This window comes from Spermophilus citellus, assembly GCF_964194105.1.
Source record: "Spermophilus citellus genome assembly, chromosome: 8".
Taxonomy (NCBI): Eukaryota; Metazoa; Chordata; class Mammalia; order Rodentia; family Sciuridae; genus Spermophilus; species Spermophilus citellus.
Window position 1 is genome coordinate 127,039,838 of NC_138189.1, and position 26,040 is coordinate 127,065,877.

The 26,040-nt window shown below is 45.4% G+C and overlaps 1 protein-coding gene across 9 annotated transcripts in view; it reads right to left on the minus strand.

Moving 5' to 3' along the window:
• Positions 1-11,784: 11,784 nt before the first annotated feature.
• The window catches only part of TMEM131L (transmembrane 131 like), a 168,119-nt gene continuing 153,863 nt past the window's right edge, over positions 11,785-26,040 (minus strand). For 8 of the 9 annotated variants that reach the window (XM_081303980.1, XM_081303976.1, XM_081303975.1 and 5 more), the window contains 6 exons: positions 24,022-24,100; positions 22,673-22,755; positions 15,194-15,314; positions 14,130-14,221; positions 12,800-12,939; positions 11,785-12,189 (listed from right to left, as the gene is read on the minus strand). In XM_081303980.1, coding sequence (XP_081160106.1) covers positions 11,914-12,189; positions 12,800-12,939; positions 14,130-14,221; positions 15,194-15,314; positions 22,673-22,755; positions 24,022-24,100 — 791 coding nt within the window. In that variant the 3' untranslated portion in view covers positions 11,785-11,913. The remainder of the gene's footprint in view (positions 12,190-12,799; positions 12,940-14,129; positions 14,222-15,193; positions 15,315-22,672; positions 22,756-24,021; positions 24,101-26,040) is intronic. The other variant, XM_081303977.1, reaches the window with a different exon arrangement.

Genomic DNA, 26,040 nt, shown 5'->3' on the forward strand with positions numbered 1-26,040 from the left:
TGGTGCACACCTGTAATCCCAGCGGCTCAGGAGTCTGAAGCAGGAGGATCAGGAGTTCAAAGCCAGCCTCAGCAAAAGCAAGGCCCTAAGCAACTCAGTGAGACCCTGTCTCTAAATAAAATACAAAATAGGGCTGGGGATGTGGCTCAGTGGTTAAGCACCCCTGGGTTCAATACCCAGTACCAAAAAAAAAAAAAAAAAAAAAAAAAAGCAAAGGAAGAGCCCACAATGGACTTCACAATAAGTGGCATAGAAGAGGTCATGGAAGCTGTAGGGGCAGAGGAGATGACACAGTGAGAGAGAGAAGACAGGGGGCACAGACTGCTGCAAGAGAAACCCATGTCATTTCTAAGACAAAATTTCTGACTGGGACAGAGACACAGCATTGGATTTGACTGTGAGTGGCACGGCCACCTCGCATTGCGGAGCTCACTGTACCTCTCCCTCAACTCTCTTACTGTGAAAACATTCTCAGACCCCCTTCAAATCCACTTCCGCCAGCATGCTGGTCCAGCCGACATCTTTCATCTACTGGCTCCTGCCAGCACCCAGCCTTTCCAGCCCCTGAGGGTGTCTCATGGTCAAAAGCTAAGAGCATCCCCCACAGTCGTTCTGAACATCCTTCCCATCCTAGCCTGTTGTGAGCATCTCATCTCCCAGCTGACATTTCACTTCCCATCAGGAAGCCCACCTTTATCTCCAGAATACCCACCGCTTATTTTTCAAAGTTCTGCTCTGCAGGTGTCAGGCACAGTAGTTAAACTGGCAAACTTCGTTTGAATTTGCCCCTATTATCTTAAATTTTATTTTTCCAAGAAGCGTGCACTGTATGTGGGGCCAGTTTAGATTCCTGGTGGGGACATGGACTCTGGTAGCAGTGATATGAACATAGTCCCCCAGTGTATGGAAGCCTAGAGGGCTGGGTGCCAGACACCACAGGGAATGGCTCCTCTCTCTGGATGGCTGGAGTGAGAGAGGTAATTCCATAGGCAGAGCTCCTGGAGGTGGGGTTTGGGCTTAGGAGGGCTCCAGGCTCCTCACTGAATGCTAACTGGTCTGCAGATGTTAAATCAGCGCACCTCCAGCACCCAGTACTTACAGGTCCACACGGAAGACTGCAACCCACGGATCTCCCCTGGGTTCCAATTATGTGGTGGGGGAGCCAATTCTTAGGAATTTATATCACCTGCAGCCCCTGTGTTTCTTGGTCTCAGATTCAGTCTCCAAACGATTTCTGTTGCCCCCGCCCTTCCGATTCCAGATGCATCTCTCCCAGCTGGTGCTTCAAGCAGTCAGATTGGAGTGGGTGGGGTAGAACTGGGTGGGTTCCCACAACCAGGTGTTCCCTGTGTAAACCTTTCTCCCATTTGATTTTCTCCTGGTCACTTAAGCACACTCCATGTCGTGCAATGCGTGTTTACTAGGCCTGTATTTCAGGCCCAACTTGGGTTTGCCAGGAACAGACCCACTCAGGTGCCAGCTCCAGGGCAGTGGCTGCAAAATGGCTCCTTCCTTTGTCCTCTGCATGCCACTTGGAGAGATGGTGCCTTCTTTCCCCACACATAGGTACCGTGCAGTGAGTCCTTCAGGTTTGTTGGGCAATGTCCTTGGTCTCTAAACACAGTCCCCAGACATGCTCCAGGCCTCCCCAAAATGCAGGTCCCTTTAATTCCCTTGTCCCTCTACTATGCTCATGGAGGGACCCTCTGGCTGGAGCTTCTGGCCCAGCTGTGGCAGCGCGTTCTGCTGCAGGGGAGTTTGTCCTTATTATATCCGACCACCTGTGTCCCTAGTCTGCTGTGAATGTCCAGTTTTAGGTTCCAGTAAGGACACCCCCTCTCCATTTTTTGTTCACCCACCTTGTGGGCAAAGCTGCCTGTCTGCTTTCTTGGCTTCACGCCATGGAGCAGCCAGGAAGGGGACCTCCTCTCTTCCGCCATCTTGTATCTCTTCCCAATTGGATACTTAATAATACATTCTTACAGATTTCATGGTTAGCAGGAATTATCCTTATCTCCCTGAGTTTTGAGATCTGGTCTATGAAAAGGGTCAAAAAAGTCTCCCCCTTCAGCATAATTTGGGTTCTTGTTATCAATATTATTTTGGGCCTGCATCTCTCCTGCAGATAACAAGAGCAATGTGACATATCCTATCTACTTGAGCCAGGCAGGGCTGCAGGTAAATTACTTCTTGGGGAAAAAAAAAAAAGCATGTGGGGGTCAGCATTGTGGATCCATTTTGTAGAATTCTTTTTTCTTTTTTTTTAATTATTGTCTTAACCTCATGTTCCCACCACTTGCAACAGTCTGTCCCTGATCATGATGATGGGCTGGTACGTGCCACTGGCCCATTGCCTCAGATATGTTTGAGCACAGAGGTGACATCTGGTGAGACTAACCGTCCATGGGCCTGGTTTCTCTGACGTGGGTTGGATATGCCCGTGCATCCATGTGCTTTTGGTTTAATAAGTCCACATCTGGTCATTATTTATTGGCACGGTCTGTACCTGATGACTGGGCTGTGTGGAGGGTGGTTGTTTACTGGCACAGCATAGAGTCATTTTGCCTCAGCACTTGCACTCAAAATGGAGTCACTCCAGGCAAACTGCTGCTTTATAAAACAGAGCCACTTGGGTTTGGCACTGCTGTCCTATATATCATGGAGTAACTCGGTGCAGAGCACAGCCTGTGCTCCACAGAAAAACAGGAGACTTCTCGTGGAGATGAAGTCACAATAGCCAAGGGGCCTGGATTACTGAGTCACACCAGGGGACATTTGCCCTGGAGCATCATCTGCACCTGTGAAGGAATTAATGTGTTACTGCACCGTAACTGAGAACTTGGGATTGAATGTGTCCCCCAGAAGCCCATGTTGTAAACCCCCAAAGCAACTGTGCTGGGAGGTGGGGCCTAGTGAGAGATGCTCAAATCTCGAGGCCCCCATCCCCATGAATAGATCACGATGCCACTGTGGAAAGGGCTCCGTCCGTTCTGTTTGCTCTTGCACTTCCACCTTCTTCCATGTGATGACAAAGCAGGTCCCTTGCCCGATGCCGGCACCTGGCTCTTGGATGTGAGGAAGTCGGTGGTTTTGTTCTTGTTAGCACAGTGTGGTCGAGGACACCTAGTTTACACCCACCAGTACAGACGCAGACCTGGACCTGCACTACTGACCTAGTGAATATTTTAACAAATGAAATAAAGGAGGAAACAAGTGTTGGCTTCCATTCGGTGGGACTGTGGGTCTAGATCATGAACGGACTTGGGAACCCAGCTGGCCTCAGGGCTACAAGTTCCTTTTATGGTAGGAATCTGAGTTGCAGCTGAGTGGTTGGACTGATCCCCAGAGCTGTAGCCTCTTCAGTATCAAGGTTATACATAGCACTAGGTCTGCTCCTTCCATTTAAGATTTCAAGTAAATTCCTCATCTACAATGAACCAGTAAACGTCACTGGGTAAAGTGTGTGCCTGCATGTGCTTCATTTCTAAAACTGAGGTTTCCTTTACAAATAATTGGTTGAAATCCAAAAATATTCTATTTTACAAGCATTTCTTTCTCCAGTAGGAGCATTAAATTTTTCAGATGTCTGGGTCATGCAGAAATAATTATTTTGAAATGCTAATTCAAGTTGGCATAAATATCACGGTATATGTCTTTTAACAAAGCTGAATTTTAAAGATGACTTTTGTAATTCTTACCTACTATTTTGATTAATTGTGATTAGATGGACCTGCATTTTGTATATAGGCTAGGCTCATATTTAAAGACATTCTCATGTGCCTTTAATCCTAGCACAAGTAATTACTAAATACTTCATTTTATAGGGCTTTTATTAGGGAATGCTTACTGAAAGTTTCACTTTCTCTTTGCCTTTAAATTATGGCCTTTTATAGCATGATGTAAATTTTACCAGGACTTTGCCATTTGTTTTTAAGTACTTTTCCCCATTGTTAAATAAAATATATTCTCCCTTAAGATTTAATTAAAAGTTTTGGGGAAGGGCCAACAGTAGTAATGCATGCTTACTGTAGCGAATACCCTCCCTGCAAAAAAGAAAAATCTAAAAAGAAAGTGAAGATCACAATCCTGTTCACCCACTGCCCACACCATCTGCAATATGGTGTCATACTGTCTATAAGCTCTGGGTTCTGCTTCTTGCCTGATCATTCTCTTACAATGATTCCTAGAGGCTTCCTAGTATAGAAGTCCCCCCTTCTCCTCAAGGGACACCCAATACATGTCTGAAACTGCAGATAGTACATACCCTGTATGCACCACTCTTCCCTCAATGCTCTGCAGTGCTGCCACACAGGACCAGGGTCAGTCTGTCCTTCCATGTTTTATGATGGGTGCTTCCATTGCATCACCACACTGGTGTGTGGGGACCATCGTTAAGTAAAATAAAGGGAACTTGAATGCACACCATCAAGCCACTAACCGATGGGTGGCACACATGGAATAGACATGCTGCACAAAGAGATGATTCGTGTCCCCAGTGGAGTGGAGTGGCACGGCTCAGGGCTGCATCATGCTACTCAGAAGAGCATGCAATGGAGAACTCGTGAATTGTTGGTTTCTGGAACCCTCTATTTAATATTTCAGACTGTGGTAAACCACAAGTAACTGAAAATACAGAGAGGAAAACTGTGGATAAGGGGGACTGGTGTACTCCAAACCTGCAAGTAATTGAAACATTGCCTTGTGTAATGCATTTATTTAGAGGTCATTGCTGTTTACTTTTTTGGGGGGGTGGGCTGGGAATTAAACTCAAGGCACTTAACTACCAAACCATATCCCAGCCCTTTTTTCTATTTTAGAGAGACAGGGTCTCACTGCGTTGCTTTGGGTCTCACTAGTTGTTGAGGCTGGCTTTGAACTTGGGATCCTCCTGCCTCAGCCTCCTGAGCTGCTGGGATTACAGGCGTGTGTGTGCCAGTGTCCATGGCTTATCGCTGTTTCAAACATGGAATGGATATGTTGTTACTTCATGTGAAGATGATATAACATGACGACTCCTCCAGAGATCCACATCCTACACCCTGCAACCAGTGACTATGTGACTTTGCACAACACAAGGCAGGACTGAATTAAGGACCTTGGGGGGGGGGGAGATCATCATGGAGGACTCACTCCAATCACAGGAGTCCTTAAGATAGGAGAACTTCACCAGTTTGCTATAGGAGAAAAAAAGATGTGACCATGGAAACAGGATCTGAGAGATGCCACAGTGCTGCCTTTGAAGATGGAGAAGGGGCCACAAGCCAAGAGTGTGGGTGGCCTCTGAGAAGCGGGAAGCAAGGAAGGAAACGAGAGTCTCCTTGACAACACCTTGATTTTACCCTTGTGCCATCTGTGTTGGAATCCCAACGTACAAACTATAAGAAAATGAATTTGTATTAAGCTACTATGTTTGTGGGGATTTTTATGGCAGCAATAGAAAACTAACACATATCTTAATTTATTCATTCTTGAGTCAAAGAGAGATTTTTATTTTCAACAAAGTGCCTAAAAGAAGTGGCACGCTGATCCACAATGAAAAGGTCTCTCTCACTACTTTTAGTCTCAGAATATATTTCAAGAAATAAAAATCACATAGCTTTCCCCTCACCCACACACCTCCCCCAAAATCATACAACTCGGAACAAAAAGAGAAACCAAATCAAACACAATACCCTCACTCAAAAGAAGTATTTAAATCAGGATTTACAAACTTACAAATTCTTTCCTATTGGAAAACAAAAACATACTGGAAAACCAAGAGGGTAGGGGAAAAACTGGACTTTGATGAAAGCCTGACAAGACAGGAGAATTATCAAAACTGCTAGAAGTAGTACTTACACACCGTTTCTTATATTCAGAAAATACTAACGTATGAAAAGCAATGCACTTTTCATAAACTGTGCATTTCTGTTAATGGTTTCTCTGGTTAAAAGCACTCTATAAAAATGTCTTTAGAAATAACGGAAAAGAAGAAAATATTTCCTTTTGTTGTTTGATAATACTTCATTTATTGTTTTCTTGGTTTGTTTTTCCTGTTTTTAAATTTTTTACTTTTTTTTTTTTTTACAAAGCATAGAGAGCATAGTTTGGATTTTTGTAATAATAAATTAAAATGTCCAAACCGAAGCTACTGGAGAACTTAAACAATGAAATAATGGAAGTGGTATTACAGATTTTTCCTGATGTTCTACAAAACCTATACACAGATCTGAATGGCTGGGGAGATCTATTTGACTTTTCCTGGTTCCTATGAATCGCTACAGGGCAACATATACTATCCTTTCACAATTGAATATCAGGATTGTTTGAAGATGCAGGGGAGTGGAAGCAGAGCAAATTGGTAGAAATCAGAAAGTTCAATGCTGCAGCTCTAATTCCTTCTGAGGTCATAAGTTAATTAACTCAATAAAACCATCAGCAATCAGTTATTCTAGTAGGAAAAAATACCCAGTGAAGTCTGCAGATTTTTCTCATAATTTTGGGGGGAAAAAATCAAGTAGACATGGTTATTGTCGTGTGAAAGTCAGAATATAAAAAATTCCTTAAAGTCATTAAAAAATGGAGTCACTTTTGATCTCTCAAGCATATGAGTCAACAACAGAAGGGCAGCCCCCTCTTTTTCCTGTGCAGGGCCCACCAATGAGGCTTGATTTTGTTCCTCACCTGACTTTACAGGGACTTATCTACCTTTGCTCAGGTTTAAAAACACGAAGCTGTTTCCAAATGGGGAGAGACAGCCACGTGTGGTGGTGCACACCTGTAATTCCAGCAGCTCAGGAGGCTGAGGCAGGAGGATCCCAAGTTGAAAGCCAGCCTCAGCAATTTAGCAAGGCCTTTATGCAACTCAGTGACACCTTGTCTATAAATAAAATATTAAAAAAGGGCTGGGACCCGGCTCAGTGGTTAAGTGCCCCTGGGTTCAATGCCCAGTACCAAATAAATAAATAGGTAGAGAGTCAATAATTGACCAGAATCAGGGAAAAAGAAAACAATACCTTGGGAATTGAAGTTCTGATTTTCATGCTTAAATTTTAAAATACAGTTTACATTGAAAAACTTTGTTGTGTTTGTTTCTATTTATAAGATGCTATAAATCCATTTGAAAATTGCTTACAATAATGAATAAATAGCAAAAGGAAGTTAATGCCTGATTTTTGTGCACATCACTCACTATCTTTCTTAGGAGTCAATTCCTAGGAAAGGTTTTAAGGTGCTGAACACTCACGGCTGATTTACAATCCTGTAATGTATAAAAGTGCCTGTTTCACTTGCCCTGAGACCACGTTTCATGTTTATCCTACTGTTTCTTGTTCTTTCATTTAAATTAATTATACCAAACAGTATGTGCCAAGCGCAGTGTGAACACCAACTCCTTTGGTCCCCCCAGTTCCCTGAGGTAGGTTCCCACTATGGGACAGAAGGCACTGGGGCACAGCGCCGTTCCCTATGTGGTGAAGCTGGAGTTAGAACCTAGGAAGGCTGGCCCCAGAGGACGTGCTGTCTCATGGACCCTTTTCTCAGGTGGAAAGGCCCTAGAAGGCAGGGATTTCTCCTCCATTGCTGTTACTACTGGGGCGATTCTCAAGCTTCCTCCTCTGTCAGCATGATCCAGTGTTAAGAACAGCTGCCATCCTGTAGGGACCTGCCCAGGGAGACTGGTGTGGGAAAGTCCACTTGTTATTTAAAGAACCGGGGTGTCACTTCTTCCCGTCTTTGTTTGTGGCACTTGGCTTGTCTTCCCACCATAGGACCCTGAGGTATTCTCCAATCACTAAGACTCACTTCTTGATGAGGTGTGGATAAGGTCTGTGTCCCTCTAAAAGTTCAGGTATTGGAGGCTCAGGGTGCTGCTACTGGCAGGTGGCAGAACCTTAGGAGGTGGGGTCGAGTGGGAGGTCCTTAGGTGACTGTGGGTGGGAGAGCACCCTTGGAAGGTAGCTCTTTGACTCCTTGAGTTCTCTCAAGAGGCTTGTTACCAAAAAAGCAGCTGCCTAGCTCCCCCCGCTCTCTGCTTCCTGGCTCAAGTTGTAATCTTCTTGAATCCGCACACACTCCCTCCACGGGTATCCACCATGAGATGATGCAGCAAAGGGCAGCCCCCAACACAGAGCCTACACCATGCTGTTTGGACTTGGAACTGCCAGGACTGTAAGTTAGATAAACCTCTTCTTCATAAGTAGCCTGGGTCGGGTAATTTGTTATAGTGATGAAAACTTGACAAATACACTTCTTTAACTGCCAGGTAACTGTGCCCACCCAGTACTTAGTACCACACATGCGCGCACGCACGCACACGCACACACACAGTGTCAGATATCACAGTAGGTACAAAAGACAACAGTGTATTCTGATGCTGTAATACAGACCCCCCCCCCCTCCCCAGTACCTGAAACAAGACATAATCTACTTCTCTTTCACTTCACGGTCTCAGGGTCAAGGATCCAACACTAGAACAGCACGGCGTGCCTGGGAGGCCTAGTCTATTATTATTTTGTTTTTGTTCTTATCCTCTATAGCAGGGGTTAGCAAGCTTTTTCATTAAGGGCCAGAGAGTAAATAATACAGGCTTTCTGTCCCAAACTCTTGTCTTGGCAAGTAGATGAATGAGAAGTGGTTGTGGTCTAATAAATTTTATTTGCAAAACAGGCCAAAGACTTTTCACAATAGTTAAGATAAGGGATCTACCTGGGTGTCTGTTGATAGAAAGTGTGGTATATGCACACAATAGAATACTAGCCCATCATACAAAGGGATGAAACCCTGTCATTTGCAGCAACATGGATGGAAATGGATATTAAGTGAAAGAAATCAAGCACAGAAAAATAAATACCACATATTCCCTTATATGTGGAAGCTACAAAGTTGATCTCAGAGAAGTGGACAATAGTGGTTAAGAGAGTCTGGGAAGGATGCGTGTGGAGGGGCCGGGGACAGGATGGCTGATGGGGACAGGTGAGCAGTTGGATAGGAGGAGCACAGCACAGTACAGTAACTATGGTTGACAACAACTAATTGTATTTTTAAATTTGCTAGGAGAGAGGGAGTCGTGTTTTGGGTTGAAATGCCAATTACCCTGATCTATTCACTCTGTACATATATTGAAATGTTATACTGAACACTTTAAATATGTATAATTATATGTCAACCAAAAATGATATATTAAACACACACACACAAATAGCCACAGGCCAGAGTCTGCTGATCCCTGCCCTACAGAGCCTGCATATAAGTCACCCAAGGACCTTGCTGAAAGGTCCGATGAGGGGAGTCCCCTTTCCAACCAGCCCTGGGTGAAGGTGATGCTGACAGCTGTGCCATCATCACCTGCTGCTCCTGCTCTAGTCCTTGCTCAGGCCCCACCCACCTCCCCAGGTCCCTGGTGCCAGCACTGAGCGGCTGGAATGTCTCCAAGGAGACCAGCCCCTGTCCTCATCTAACTCAGCCCTGGTGTGGCTGGCGCTCTCCAGCGACTCTTCCTGTCTCCTGTGGCCTCTCCCCTGCTCCACCCCAGGCTCAGGCCTCCGGACCCTCCTCCTCACTCCCTCTCACCGCTTTACCAACCTCAGGCTCAAGCCTCCACCCCGAAACTCCACCTACCTCCCCCATCTGTAGGTGCAACCACCTGACTCGGCTCAGGTATGTCCTGGTCACTCAGAGCAGGTCCAACCCTCTCTCTCCACGCCTGCCTCCAAGCAGGGTCCCACACTGGGTGCTCTGCCACTGAGTTGGTGGCATCAGTAGGATGCAGCTCTCCAGCCCAGGTTGTTTGCCTCCTACCTCCTCAAGCCCCTCCCCACGCCGCAGGTTCCCGCCCACCACCACCATCTCCACCACCCAGCTGGCTTCCAGTGGGAGTAGGGACTCCTGGACTCCCAGACCCCTTCTCCATGAGGGACCTACCCAGTCACAGTGACAGAACAAGAATCAGACCAGTGGCTGCCAGAGACCGAGGGAGGAGGAAATGGGGAGTTCACATTCAAGTTTGGGGGATGATAAAAACTCTGTAAGTAGATAAGGTCACACAGCCATGTGAATGCACAGGATGCTACTGACCTGGACACTAGCAATGATTTAGATGGTAAAGTTTGGGTTGTATTTTACCACAATAAAAATGACTTGGGGAGCTGGGGCTGGGGCTCAGTGGCAGAGCACTTGCCTAGCATGGGTGAGGCACTGGGTTCGATTCTCAGCACCACACACAAAAATAAGCAAATAAAAAAGACATGCTGTCCATCTACAACTTAAAAAAAAATTAAAAATGATTTCAGTTGCTGAAAAAAAGAAATCCCAAAGCTTTATCAGGATCGAATAAACTTTCCAACCAGAGTCAAGTAGACACATGAGATATAAGTTCTGCCTCAAGACTACTCCCTAATTTATTTTTCTGCTTTCATTATCCCTCACTGTCCCATCAGGAAAATAATAATACATTTTTATTCCATTATATATACAAAAGCAGGTAAAAATCCTCACTGAAAACTGGCATATTGCCTTCAGCCCTAGGATTAAATTAACTAACAAGGAAACTGGAAGCGAGTGTTCATTCACTTAAAGGTGTCTTTCTTATTTCTCTTAGTATAATGTTTCCAGGGTTCATCTATGTTGGGGCGTGCATCCAAATTTCACTCCTAAGGCAGAACGATATTCCACTGAATGAATATACCACCGTCTGTTTATCCATTATCTGTGAGTGGACTTGTGGGCTTTTCCCACCTTTTGGCTATTGTGAATAATGCTGCCGTGAACACAGCTAGTCCACCTCTCTCCTGGCTAGACACCTAGGAAAAAAACCAAAATCTTAACATTATTCAATACTGGGGGCAGAAAGAAGGGTGCTTCACCCAAACCAGGTCCCTAAATGGGCTATCTTACGGTTCTCCAGCAGCTCAGCGAGCTTGGGTTAGCTCCCTGCAGAAGGGCAGTCCTAAGGGGACATCATACCCGCTCTCCTTCCCCAGGCCCCCACTCAATCATAGCTAAAAGGAATTCATTCCAAGCCGGCAAAAATGCAGCATTCCACCCAAAAACCACTCCAACTTGAAATTTCCAATAAAGACAAAACTATATGTAAAAATAACAAATTTTTATTAAAAGTTAAAAATGTCTTCCAAGTTTACACACAGCAAATAGATGATTCCACCTCGATGCACTTCTAACATCAACGACAAGCAGGTACAAACTGGTCTGGCAAACATGCATTATGACCTAACCACCCCTAAATACTTGAATTCAGGCTAAGCCTGCTTCCTGGGAGGGCAACTGAACACTTACCAGAATGTGCCGGCTGCTGTCCTTGCCCCAGTGACTGGCCTGGTGGAGGGGCAGGAACAGTCCTGGCCAGAGCAGGGGCCTGAGGAGTGTAGCATGAGGCTCTCTGCTTTACTCCAGCAGCCAAGACCCGGCAGCACCAGGGAGAGGCCAGCGCTCCTCCAGCCCTGAGCAGTGTCCATCAGGCAAGTGCTCGGCCTTGGCTGCAGGTGACAATCCATGGAGAACTTTTGGGAAAATCCTGATTGCCTGAGCCATAGACCAATTAAGTCGGAAATTCTGAGAATGTGCCCCTCCATGTTCTGAAAGCTCCCTGGACGCTCAGGGAGGGGAAACCCATGCAGTCACTCATTCTCCACCCTTAACCTTCTTAGAAGTCTCCCTTGTTCTGATTTAAAATGCTGGCCATGCCTGACACATTTGTTGGACTGTGAAAGTCACAACATTTTGGTGGCGAGTCTTCTTCCACTGATTTATAAAGGGTTTACAAAAAAAATAGAGCACCCAGATTTCATAAAAAAATTTATTTTTCATATAAAAGTGCCAAAATATCCGCCAATGTCACAATCTATCTCAACAACCAGTTTACGCTAGTAATCAAAACACAAGCCTTTTTATTCACATTGTTTAAAAATCCAATTCTTTTCACACATTCCCACAGTAACTTGAGTCTCTGGAAAGTGGGAAGTTGGCGTTCCGATTTGCTGTGGAAGTCCATATGTCCAGGTTCATGTAGGCACGGAACGGGTTGAACCCTGGGTAGTACTCCTTGCACACGACCGCCTGGCTTTCCATGTGGGCTGAGTGTTCTGGGGTGGGGCTGACCGGGCAACAACTTTCATACACATCGCTCTGCGGGGCCCAGATAGAACCAAAAAGTCCAGACATTGGAGACAAGCTTCGGGTGCTGGTGAGGTAGGGCTGGGGTATAACGGGAGGGAAGGAAAGGTTAAAGCAAAAAGAAGCTGCGGAGAGGCAACGTCAAGGCTGAATAAGCACCAGAGGACACCGCCACCCACCAACCCTGTGGCCTGGAAACGACCTTCTACTCCATTTTGCTCAAAGAGGACTGCTGTGAAATCCTCACCTAACTGGATAAGCTTACTTGCAATCTAAGGAAGGACTCACAGCCAAATGCCTTCCATAAATTCATTAAAAAAAAAAAAAGGATAAAATGTGGTGAAAAAGAAGGTGTTGGGCCCTATCACCTATCAGTCCCTGACTGACCTTCCTGGGACTTTCACTGCATCTTGTACCACAGTGGAAAGGGGCAGTGAGGACACATAAAGACAGCTGTGTGTCACATGGGGCCTTTCTCGCCCCAGCGACAAGAGGTCATCTACGACCTCTGCCTGATGTGGTCCGAGAGGACTCTTTCAGTGGGGGAGGTCAGAATGTCACGCTCTGCAGGTGCCCATGTTAGCCTCCTCCAGAGGGTGGCCAGAGGGGGCTTCTGTGATCTAAAACAGGCCAAGCTTTGGCTGAACCGAACGCTGCGCTGAAGGATTAAATGACCCAGAGCTGCCCCTACCGGAGAGTTGACGTAACTGGCGTGTCCCCAGGCGGAAGGCATGTTGGGTGGGGTGTTCCAGGTCGACTGAGAATTGTGATCGATAAAACTGGTCTGAACTTCTGCAGGACAAGGAAAGCCGTTGGCATAATTCATGTTTTCTACAAGAACAGGAGACAGCAACACGGGTGAACGTTCTCATAGAACTGAATTCTCCGTCTTAGGCAAAAAGAGGTCAAGGTCTTACTCTACTGCCAAGTGAAAGACAAACGTTACTTCACTCTGTGTGGACGGACCAGGGGGTCACTGCACTGTCAGTCTCCAGGTTAAACCTGTCTACGAGACACACCACCTGTGGAGCCCTCGGTGGGGAAAGGTTTCTTGGGTCCTGTTTTTCTGTTTTTGATGGTAATCTTTTTAACACACAAATCACACTTCAAATATTACTATAGATTTGAACAGTGACAAGATTCTTACCAGTTCTTAAATGGTTCTTTTTTTTTTTTTTAAATATTTTTAGTTGTACATGAACACAACGCCTTTATTTATTTATAGGTGGTGCTGAGGACTGAACCCAGTGCCTCACACAGGCCAGGCTAGCGCTCTACCACTGAGCCCCTTAAACAGTTCTTTGTGATTTGTTTTTGGTGATGCTGAGTCTCACTGTAGGAAGTGCTCTACCATTAAGCCACACTCCCCCAGTTAAAAAAAAATTACCTGCTGTGCCAATTTCAGCCACCTGCCCATGAACCACAAGGCCTGGTAAAGCAAGTGGGAGCCAACTACTTAGATATCAACAAAATAGTAAACACAAAGCCTCACACACCCAGGAAGAAAGTTACCAAAGCACCCCCTTGTGGTTAGCAAAGAGCACTGCGTGTCCCCACAGCCCTTCCTGGAAAAGGCAGCTCTAGTAGGAAAAACCATGATGAGGCTGTAATCGAAAATCAGAGCATTTTCCAGGTGATCAAGGAAATCCCACACCTCTTCCTTATGATGACAGATGCCTCAGACCCCACGTCTACAAGTGTCCATGATTTCCTTGCCAAGCTCCTTTCCTTCCTTTTGTAGCACCACCCCCAGGGGCAAGTCCCTCAGGACATGGAAGAACAAATAAATAGGTTCTATTTCATATGGGACCTGCCTCCCTAAAAACAAACAAACCAGCAAACAACCAGGGCCCCAGCCATCCAACAAACCATCCATCCTGTTTGGGCCACATAAGTACAAATGACCCAGTTCTACCTTATTTAGAGAACTAAACAGAATAGGGTAACATGCAGAAGCCCCTAGACTGAGAATTTCTGAGGGCCACATAAGATAATGTCACTGGGACGGTTCCAGCTTTTACCTTCTGGAAAGGCATTGTAATCGTTCAGTTCCAACGGGCAGTACACACTGGGAAACTGGCCCTCGCAGGTCGCGCTCCAGTCGATGAAACTGCTACAAAACACAAGACGGCTGGTTTCAGAATCGGGATGAGAATAGTCAAGTGGAAAATTAGATATTCAAAGAGGAGAATCATTTTATTTCCCAGCATCCTCATACCTGCAAATTCCCCAATTTAGGAAAATAAAAGATGATACTTTCTCCAGTCATAGAATCTAAGATTTACTGACTAGTCGTCACCAATGACCTGCCTTCTGCAAGACGGATGGCACTGGCAAGGTGTGCATTCTTTATCACCATGTTTGTCAAGTCTAGACAGACACAGAGTCCAAGGCCAAGGCTTTATTATCCCCGCAAAGAATGACTCTTACACACACCCAGAGGACTCAGCTACTGAAACGTCCTCCTCCCACTCCCAGCAGGACCGGCTCAGGGAGTTACCCCTATAAACACTGCAGCTCACAATATGTTGACCACAGTTGCTGAGTGGCTCTCGTTACAGAAATGAGACAGCAAAGGCTATTGTAATATGCTGACCCCAAAACCTTCCATGAGTTCTGTGATCAAACAAAAATATCAACATTGTCTCAAGTTTCCCAAATTGAGTGACATTCACACCAAACGGTGAATTTAAGAAGTTAGTATTGTGTCAACTACTTTTTGACATTCAAGTTCTTTGATTCTTTCAAATTTTAAATGTGTTCAAGAGTGATGCTCTGGAAAAATGGAAGTCTCTTGCTGAGGGGGCAGGGATGGAGCATGTGTCTTTCAAATTTGCCTCACGTATGAATAGGTCACCATTTCAATTTAAAAAAAGGAAAGTCATGACAGGGCCACCAGCTTTTACTCCGGTTTCTCTCAATGCCTGGCTTCTTGTTTTCTAACACCACAATTCCAAAAGGCAGGAGAAGACACACAGCTGAAGTCCCCTGAAGTAGCAGCTGCCTCCTAATATTTATAGGGACTTCCTAGCAGACCACTCAGATTCCAACTGGGAGCCCTGGGCTCAGTGGGGCGGCAGCGCACCTGCTGTGGACCGGGGTGGGCTCCTGCAGCACTCCGGGTGCCCTGTTCTCCAAAGCGCAGCTCAGGCTGTTTGTCAGACACACTGGCTGTGGGGGCCACAGGTCTCCGGGTGGGTACAGACCTACAGAAGAGAACAAGGTCCTCAGTCCACCTTCCACTCAGCCCTAGGTATCCATCCTCTAACATCCAGTTCAACGTGTCTTCTTTCCAGAAAATACTACCCCATACCACCCACGCATACTGACTTGTGCCTTCCCAGACCCCTTCTGGGGTCATTTCAGGATACATGCTGAAATACAGCACGTCACTTTGATCTTTGCTTCAGGTGGTGCACGATTTCCTCCCGACCTGGACGACACCGTGCATTCACTACTCAGCAGGTATGAGAGGGCTCACTTTCTGTAAGGCCCCATTACAGATACCAGGAAGCAGCCATGAACAAGGGCATTCAAGTGAACAGAGATAAACAGAAAAGAAAAAACAAGCACGGCATGGCAGAGGTCCACATACTACGATGACAAACAGCAATTTTAATTAGGACAGTCAAAGGCCCCTCTGAGGGAACACCCCATTGCAGATGTGCCTGAGGACAGGGAAGGAGTCACTCAGGTAAGGGGAATCACAAGCCCCGCAGTGGGGACAGTCTACAAAGGCCCTAAAGCAGTGTGCCCGGTGAGTCTCCAGAGAAAGGGGACCAGTGTGGCCAAAAGGAGGGTGTGAGGATGGGGGTGAGGCTAGAGAACTGACTGTGAGGACACAGCTTGTGGCCCCTTGAAGCATCTGGATCTGGGCACTGCCTTTGAGTCTAATGGGAAGCCACAGGAGGTCCTAGGCAGCATGGCTGCAGGACACAAGGCCCCACGGGGTTCTCCCATTTCTGTGTAGTGGAAGTGCTGGTGGCCTCTGTTCTGGACGATCTTTTCAAGGATTTTTGCTAAGCGAAAACCTTGGGGGATGTAGGCAAAGGGCAGGCAAGCTTATTGCCCCTTACAAGATCTGGGTTCCCTAAGCTCAGGCTCCTCTCCTGTAACTCGCCCCCACCACACGGAGGCATCCATCTGGGGCTGGTGATGACAGCTGGCGCCAACAGGCGGATGCCTGTGTAGCTGGCTTGGCCTTACCTACGTTTCTGCTTTATGGGAATAAATGGCTGCCGTCCCTCTAGGTAAACTTGGTGCCCACTCTGCCATCTGAGGCAAAGCTGCTGGCTCAGTGGGACCCTCCATTCCCTGAGGTTCCCCCGATGCCCAGGCCTGGCTCACTCATGTTTGGATTTAGCGGAAACCTCCCGTCTTCACAATAGACTTCACAGCAATTGTCCTAACAGTTTAGCCTGCTACTTGAAGCCACAGACTGGCAGATTAAAGCCACAGACGGCAGAGTGAGGGGTGCCTCACTCACCTGGCCATTTGGCCTCTGGGCAGGGGGCAAGCAGGGCCCTGGGAAGCCAATTGCGTCTGCTGGACCATGCGAGAATCCTCATCTAGGTGCTTTTATGTTCATCTCAAAACAAAATTCTGAACTCAGAACAGAGCAGGTACTTCTCTGTTATCTTCTAGAGCGGGCAGACCTGCTTCTTTCATCCAGCCACTTTCCCTAACTGAAATAGGGATGGATACACATCACCACAGGGAAAGCTACACTTTACCTCCATGGTCTGGGATGGAAACGATGCTTTTCTTTTGTTCCACCTTTCACATTCAACACAGAAAGAAGCCCTTAGGATGCAGTTATCCTACTGACTTCTCCAGGAAGTAAAAAGCAACTGATACGGGTCTTCTGCAATTTGCTTAATTATCAAAAAAATGTTTGCAAGCAGAAGGCTGATGTTTAATTTGAAACAGGTGCTTAGGTCATGGTATTTGTGAATTCTTTGCCTTTTGCTCCAAACAAGACAACGAATAAATGGCAAGTGTGGATGACTTCAGGGTTTTTAAAAAAATGTGTTCCAGTTTCAGCCACTGTTATGATAAGCAAATCTGAGATTGCAGCAGTAAATTCCAAATATTTGTTGTAATTTGAAAAGAAAGAGATGTTAGAAAGTTACATATATCTCTAAATTCTGTTCATTTTGTGACATAAATTTACTGGACAGAAACAAAGGTCCAGTTTTCCAGTTAACCCCCACTATCCTTTTTTTTCGGAGTTGTAGATGGACAGAATGCCTTTATTTATTTTTTTATGTGGTGCCGAGGACTGAACCCAGTGCTCACACATGCAAGGCAAGCGCTCTACCACTGAACAGCCCCAGGCCTGCAGTTAACCCTTTGATGTGGTGAAGAAGCATAAAGACAAGATACCAAGATTGATTTCATGTCCAACATATTTTGTGACATAAATTTTCACATGTGTAAATTTTCACACATGTAAATCCACATTTTTGGATGAAAACAGGGATTTTTCTCCTGGAGAAAGAAGCTGTTGTTGACTTTTTCAAAAGTCTTGGAACGTCTGCTATTTTTATTTCTACATATAGAGATATATGTAGAAGGAGCAGATTGAGTAGCAGCTAACCCTGTAAATGCATGCTTACATTTAATTGAAAGAATGGTCAAAGCAAGCCCAGTGTGAGTCCATGATGGAACCCTATCCACCTTCCCAAGATGAGAGGCTGCTGTACTACAGTTTTATTCACCCTTTTTTGTGAAGTCACATAGCACAGTAGAGTTAGTTTTCCATGTGGCCAAAGCTGGAAGAAAAGTAGCACGAATAGTTTTTTTAGTTAAGAAGGTGTGATGGACCCTAGAGTATGACCTGCCTTCGACTTTGGTCAGAGAGTAGAAGAAAAAAATTAGAAGTTTCTATATAACTCCTTCTTCCTAAGTAAAAGAAACAAAAATGTCTTATGTAGCACCATTTGATTCTTCTGGAATTTTAGATTACATAGTCCCATTTTTTGAAGTCAACCCAGATAGGTACTTGGATTTATTTTTCTAGGTGGTAGTTGTAACACTAAACTGAAAAGACTTGGACTCAGGGTAAATTTCCCCGGTTGGAATTGGACTTTCTCATCAGCAAATGGTTCTATCTCAGAACCAATGTTCCCAATCCTGTGGTTGTTCCATTATAGATTTAGAAATTCAGGATCTGAAAAAAACCTCAAATAAAAAAAAAATAGTTCCAATTTAATACAAAAATTAAAAGGACTCTTTGGACTATGAAATGCAGAAACAAATTTTGGCTTCTCAATATACTTCCAGGCCACTGAAATAGAGGCCCCCTGTTGGGGCCCATTCTTTGCTCAGACCAGGTGGAATCTAGCCACTGGGGGAGTCTGCCCCACCCAGACTGCCATCCTGGCTGCTGGGTCCACCCCCACAGAGGGAGGACTGCACGCTTCCGCTGTGGCCACTGGCTATCGTGGCCTTCTGGACTGTGACCGCTGCTGACCACACTGGAGACACGGTCTACCTGCGCTCTGACTGATGAAGGCCCCACCCGAGGAAGTCCAACAACTGTAAACAGCACTCTCCTCCAGGACTACGCAAGTGCCCCAGGACTGTTCTTGTGTGGAAGCCAGGCAGGAACTTGGCCTCCCTCCCCAAAACAGAGATTTGCTCCTTGGGGGTAAGTCTGAGAGACCTCTGGGTATTTGAAGAAATAACCACCAGCAGACAATGCAGCCTACATATGACGATGCTTGCTCAACAATGAGGCTGCCCTGGGGACAACTTCCTGCTCCTAAACATGCCTGAGTAGTAATCACTATGAGACAAAGTCCATCCAACTAGAAAAGTGGCATTAGCTGGCTCCGGTGGCACATGCCTATAATCCCAGAGGCTTGAGAGACTGAAGTGGGAAATCATTTAAACCCAGGAGGAGCTTGAGGTCAGCCTGGACAACATAGTGACACCCTAACTTTAAAAACCAAAAACCAAAGGTGGTATGACATTTGTCCTTGGTACTGGCCAGGCCAAAGCGATCAAAGATACCATGTTGACCCTGGAAGGCATCTCTCTGCCCAGAGATGTCAGGGATGATGGGGTTGCCCTCCTGCAGGCCAACAGGGAATCTGTGCCATCATAAACATACTCTGCTATACCAGAGTACCACCTCCTGCCAAGGGGAAGGCCAATGCAGAAATGGCTTACAGAGCAAGCCACCTGGCTTCCTAAGTAGACCTCGGGGGTTTATGGGAGTTGTTCGGCTGGATGGGGCTGGATTCTCTGGGGCACACTGAAGTCAAAACAGCAGGGTGGTTTCATTCTGCTGCTTAGAATCCTGTTGATAGCAGCTGCTATAATGTTGTATGTGACAAATCAGACAGACTTGATCCCACCTTCTGTTTAATTATGATTAATTAAGTATTGCTGGGGCTGGGGTTGTCGCCCAATGGTAGAATGCTTGCCTAGCACATGTGAGGCCCTGGGTTTGATACTCAGCAACCACATAAAAATAAATACACAGAATAGAGATATTGTATCCATCTACAAATAATAACAGAAATCAAAAAGAATTGCTAATAGAACAATGCACTCAGGAGAAAATCAGGAGCCAAGGCTACACATAGAAACAAGAAGTGTGCATATCATAAGACACGTCTCTATGCTTCTGTACTGTGTGCCAACAGAAACCCCTTGATTCTGACCTATGTTTCCAAGAATGCTTTTAGGCAAAGCCTTAAAGATAAAGGAAATATCTGCTTTTGGAATAAGGGCAAGTATGTTTAATGTCTACTAAAATAAAGACAATGCCTCCTGCCCATGGTAAAAGACTCGGGTTCCTTTCCTGTCTGTCACCCCCATGGCACTGGGGGCAAGGACGTGAACATGCTGATGCTCATGCAGCCTCCTGGGCTAGCCTTCTGTCTTGGACCCAGGTGGCTTTTGTCTTCTGCCAGCTCATACAAAATGTCAGCAGCTAACTTGTGAACTTGAAAGTAGCATAAGAACCTCAGAGGCTTTGAGGCTCTTGCCAGTGATGTGATCTGACTTGTGTTTAGCACGATCTTTCCGGCCTCTGTGTTAACAATGGGGACACGGTAGAAGCAGGGAGACCTGTTAGGAAGCTACTGTGATCATACTAGTGGGAAGTAGGGATGGCCTGGATAACTATGGTGGAGGTGGTGGGCAGTGAGCAGACGCTGGGGTGTCTGGAAGGTGGCCTGCTGACAGAGTAAGACTGCAGCGTATCTGAGACACAAGAAAGCAAAGTCCAGGATGACTCCCAGATTTGGGACCTGAATAATCAGAAAGATGGGAAAACTGTAAGGAGAGCAGTTCTGAGGGAGATGATCAAGTAATGTGGGGTACCTGCTGGAACCCCCAGAAAAAAAATGTCAAACTGGCAGTCACTGATGATGCCAGAGTTCCAGGGAGACCCAGGTAGCAGACATAAATGTGGGAGTTTCAGGGTAGAGAGTGACACTTAAAGCTTTGAAAAAGGTGAGATCCACCAGGGGTACAGAGATGATGCTCTGGAGGGCCGTGATCATGAGAGGAGGTGAGGAGGCGCTGACTCAGGAACCTACAGCATGTGACACGGAGACCAGAGTCAGAGCTGGCCAGGGACTTAATGGGGAAACACCAGGGACCAGCAGCAGTGTTCCGGTGGAGAGGAGGTGCAAGGGCTGGATTGAGGGCTTCTAGGGAGCACAGGAGGAAAAGAACCCGAACTGGCAGGCACCGGCCGTTCTTTTGAGGAGTCCCCTAAGAACAGGAGCTGAGAAGTTGAGCAGCAGTGGCTGAAGTGAGTGGGGAGAAGGGGTCTGGGCTATTGCTGGATTCTTACGGCATATTTTCGAGCGCACAGGAATGACCTGTGAAGACAAAACTGATGAGAAGTTCGAGACATCAGCCTTGGACAGGAGAATGGCACCAACAACTCCACAGGCTGCCACAGGAGGGGAGCAGAGAAGGGAGTGAGGTAGGGCGTGTGGAGGGGTGTGGGAGCTTCCTGAAAGGTTTCGAATTGCTTTTCTCTTTCCAGTAAGACAGAAAGCAAGATCGACCAAGAGAATGAGACAGAGGCAACGGAGTGTCAAGACAGGGGTTCTGCAGCTTGATTGCAAGGGAGGGAGAAGAGTCAGGGAAACCACGGCACCTGGGGGTCAGGGCACTTCTGCCAGATGAGAAGGGAGGTGCAGAGCTGGGAGGGACGGGCCCAGACTCTGAAGGCAGAAGACTGTAGGCAAAAGCTGTTTTTCTGTGACTTCAGGACCTAACTAAGGATGGACACAGCTGACCAGGTGTAATGGGTACTGGCTATGAAGGAGGAGCGGGTTAAGGCACTGGGCACACACATACGCATGGATCACAACACCAGAGTACATACACATCCCCCTAGTTGACAATAAAACCAGAAACTGAGTTCAGTAAAGGGTTTCTGGTTTTGGTGCCAAGGAGTGAAGCCGGCATGTGCTCTTCCCGAGCTACACCCCCAGCCCCAGGTGTCTGTTTTGAATTTTTAGTTCCCTGCCATTAATCAAATCCTCTCTTTCCTCAATTACCTCATAGAAACAAATATAGGACCATCTAAACCTCCCCTCTTCTTGCCTTAGCAAATTACAAACCATTCAATTTTAGATTTCCCTTTTATTAAAAACATTTACTTTACTGGACTCGTCATTTGATCCAATTTACAAATAATTTGTTTCTGCTGATAATGTGACAAGTGGAAAACCTATTCAAGGAACAGCACAGAGGCGTTGTATTTCCAAATAAAAATTCTCCAATGGATAGAGCAGATTTTACATCCAGCTTTCATTTGTCTGAGCAGAAGCAAGTATGTGTATTAAAGCTAAATGACACCAGGAGTATCCTGTCAGGATCCCTGACCCTGATTTGGCAAGGAAGAAGCCCCAGAATGAGAGGAGACTAAAGGCACAGACAAAGAAAGGTGGAAGAGCAGGGTAAAGGAGAGGGAAACCAAGGGGTGTCGGGAATGAACCCCCATTGGAAGAGAGGTTTCCTTCTGCCCACCCTACTCCCACACTCCAAGGCCTCCGTCCTCCCCAAGTCTCTTGGGGAGCTCAGCTCTTGGCTTCAGGCCTTGTGCAGGAACAAGGCTGGTCACCTGGGCACTGAGGCTAGATTAACAGGTTTGGGGTTTTTTAAAAATACAATGTGAGTGGGGGGCAGGAAAAGGAGAGGGCCAGGGAATGGGGAAGCAGGTGGGAGTGTGGAAGCCTCATCCCTGGCTTGCTCTCCAAGTGGGCCTCACTTCTCTTGGGCCCTTCTGTTTTCTCTCATCTCTGACTAGAGCAGTGGACCCTGGCAAGGGGCTCCGACTGTACCCAGCGGTGGGGCTGGAACAGCTCTGCCTCAGCTGCACAGAGAGGGTTTAGCGCAGAAGGTCAGAAGATACCAACAAGGCAAGGGCAGAGGCCCTGATGTCGCCCGTCTACAAAGCTGGCGCCTCCCCCGTGATTCCAAGTGTACCTTGGAGATGCCACCCCACCCCCACTCCCACTCTGCCCCCTGCTTGGTCTCTTCAAGTTCTGCAGCCAGGAAGGCTGGCCCCGGGGGTACTGTGCCTCACCTTTGTCTTCTTCAGCACCTGCAGATCCAGCAGGAAGGCCGGGCTGGGAGGGCTCTGGGTACTGTGGGACGTTACTCACGTCTCTGTGGGGCAAGCAAAGAAGGCACTGCTGAGTTTTCTGTGTAAGAACATACTGAAATTTCACAACCAAGTCCAACAGAGGTTTTACATGAATTCTTTCTCTCAAAAATATCATGTAGACCAAAAAGTACAGCAGAGTTGAGAAAACTAAATTCCCGAGATCTTGCAAAGTTTTGCTTTTATGAAACAATAAAATTTAATCAAAGTGACTAAGGCAACCTGCCACTTCCGTCTGCCTCCTGCCAGACAGCAGCAATTCTTAGTCCAGAACTGACTTTCTACCTCTAACTGAAAGTTCATGGCGCCTTCCTTGGCCTGGCTGATAGCTGCGTTTCCTTCTTCACATCACCCATCTAGTTACATCCCTCTGTCCTCAGGAGGCAGGTGCCCAGGGAACCTGGTTACACCTGCCACTCTGAAACTCTCTCCTGGTTTACCCTGTTCTCTCAACCATTAAAGGTCCATCAGCCCTCCAAATCCACGGGTTCCCATCTGTGGATTCAACTGACCACGGGTTGAAAATATTTGGAAGAAGATATATTGTTGTTGTTGAGGGTTATGCAGGAAGATGCTCGGGCATCACAAGGCCTGTGATGGCTATGCCTGTCCTGAATGCGTGCAGACTTTTTTCTTTGTCACTATTCCCTGCACAATACGTTCCAACACCTGTTTACAGTGCATTAAGTTTTACAAGTATCTAGAGGTGATTTAAAGTGCACAGGAGGATATGCACAGGTTATATGCAAACACACACCATTTTATCTAAGAGTCCAGAGTATACCCAGATTTTGGTGTCCACAGGGGAGTGAGTCCTGGATCCAATCCCCTGAGCACACAGAGGGACATTTAGAGTTGTTTATACTTTTATACTTGTCCAATGCTGCAGAACACATCATACAGAGGAGTTGTAAATGTGTGAGTTCGACTAGGTTCTTAAAAATCCTCTGAATTATCAATGCTTGGCTTTGTTTCAAGTCTTAGCAAAGGGCAGATGGCTCCCAGCATTATAGTAACTCCTGCCTCCTCTTTCTCTTTCCGAAACAACACATTTTCTCTATTATCGAGAAGGCAGTGACACCAGAGACTGCCATGTGAATTGTGTTTACTTAGAAGGATCAATCTTTTTGAATTATTAATATAATCAGGTTTTACTGTCCTGCATCCTTATTTTGTATTTTAACCTGCAGAACCGAGTGCCAAGAAAACACACTGACTGAAAGAAAAAGCACATAAAAAGTATCATAAAGGCTGAAAAAATAAAAACTTACGTGGGATTGCAGATGTGATGAGAAAGGTTCAAGGAGATAGGAGTTTCAGAAGAAAAGTCGTTTTGGGAAACACTGTCTCCTGCACTCAAAAAATAACACACATCACAAATCTTCTAAAACAGTACAATTCAACTGTATATATTCTGTATCAAGAGGCATTATTAACTCCAATCAACACGTTCAGTTTTAACTTTAAACTGATATTTACAATCAATTCATTTTTAAAAGACCTTTAATAACCCATCTTTTCATTAAAAAACTAAAATAAAACTCAACATTTAAATTTAAGAATTTTGGTATAGGCTGGATGTGTGGTGCACACCTGTAATCCCTGCAGCGCGGGAGGCTGAGGCAGGAGTATCATGAGTCCAAAGCCAGCCTGAGCAAAAAGTGAGGCTCTGAGCAATTTAGCAAGATTCTGTCTCCAAAAAACAAAACAAGGGCTGGGGATGTAGCTCAGTTGGTAGTGTGTATGCCTACCATGCACAAGGCCTGGTTCAATCCCCAGCACCAGAAAAACAAAACAAAAAATACGGGATGGGAAATGAATTACAGTAGATGGGGTAGAGAGAGAAGAAGGGAGGGGAGGGGAGCGGGGATAGTAGGGGATAGGAAAGGTAGCAGAATACAACAATTACTAATAGGGCATTATGTAAAATTGTGGATGTGTAACCGACGTGATTCTGCAATCTGCATTTGGGGTAAAATTGGGGGTTCATAACCCACTTCAATCTAATTTATGAAGTATGATATGTCAAGAGCTTTGTAATGTTGTGAACAACCAATAAAAAAAAAAAATAGGGATGGGATATGGCTCCATGGTTAAGTGCCCCTAGGTTCAGTTTCTGGTAAAAAAAAATTTTTTTTTTTGCTATAATGTATGTTACATGATGAGAGAAGTTGAAACTATCAATATTATGCAATGTTTAATAGTTTTTTAGATTAAAAAATTAGCTATATAATTATAGTGCTCACTTAGTTCATAAAAGTAATATATGTCCATTATTTTTAAAAAATCAATAAAAAGAAATAAGAAATTTTTTTTCACAGACACAGACTTATTTGGGAAAGTAGATATACATCAGGGAGAATGCAGGCCATCTCCAGAGGGACAGAGAGCCAGAAATTCAAGTTTAAAGAAAACTTATAAATTATCTACAAATACACTATCAATATGATCATTCAGGTACCTCTTTTATGTATGTATACATATATAACTTTATATATATATAAAAATTGGGATCATATTCTATACATACTTGTCTTTTTTGTGTATTTTTTAATTTGTTCTTTTTAGATATAGTGTTTTGACATACTATACATACATGGAGTATAACTTTCCATTCTTGAGGTTGTACTATGCTTTGTCTTTTCAATCTTTCCACATTGAGGACATTTTCCAACTATTATATAGCATTCAAGCACAATTTAACCCATCTCATCCCACTGCACTGATTTGGAACACCTACAAAAACTTAAATTGAGCAACAAGCACACCACTTACGGTAATTCTGCATTAATTATTATGTTTTCAGAGGTCTGTTCTCTTGAGAAGATTGGTGAATGTTTAGAGCATTTGAAAACATTTAAATCCATGATGAAATTGGCAGAAATTCTGCTGCAAAAGTTACTTCTACTAAATGTTCAACTGAACAAAATATTACATACATAACTGATACGTAACACAGGAAGTGGATTCAAGAAAGTATTCTCTAGAACTGTGTTGTCATTCAAGTTACCAATGGTGGAAAACATGGTGTACACACACACAGGATAGAATATTAAGCCTTAGGAAGGAAGAAAATCCTGACTCATGCTCCAACTCGAATGAGCCTTGAGGACCCATGCTGACTGAAGTAACCCAGTCACAAAGAGACAGTGACGCTGTAGGACCCCACTCACACGAGGTACCTAGAGGAGTCAAGTTCACAGGGACAGACAGTAGAAGAGAGTAATGGGGGCTACAAGGAGGAGGAACAGGAGCGGCTGAATGAGAAGTCCTGCAGATGGGGACGGGGG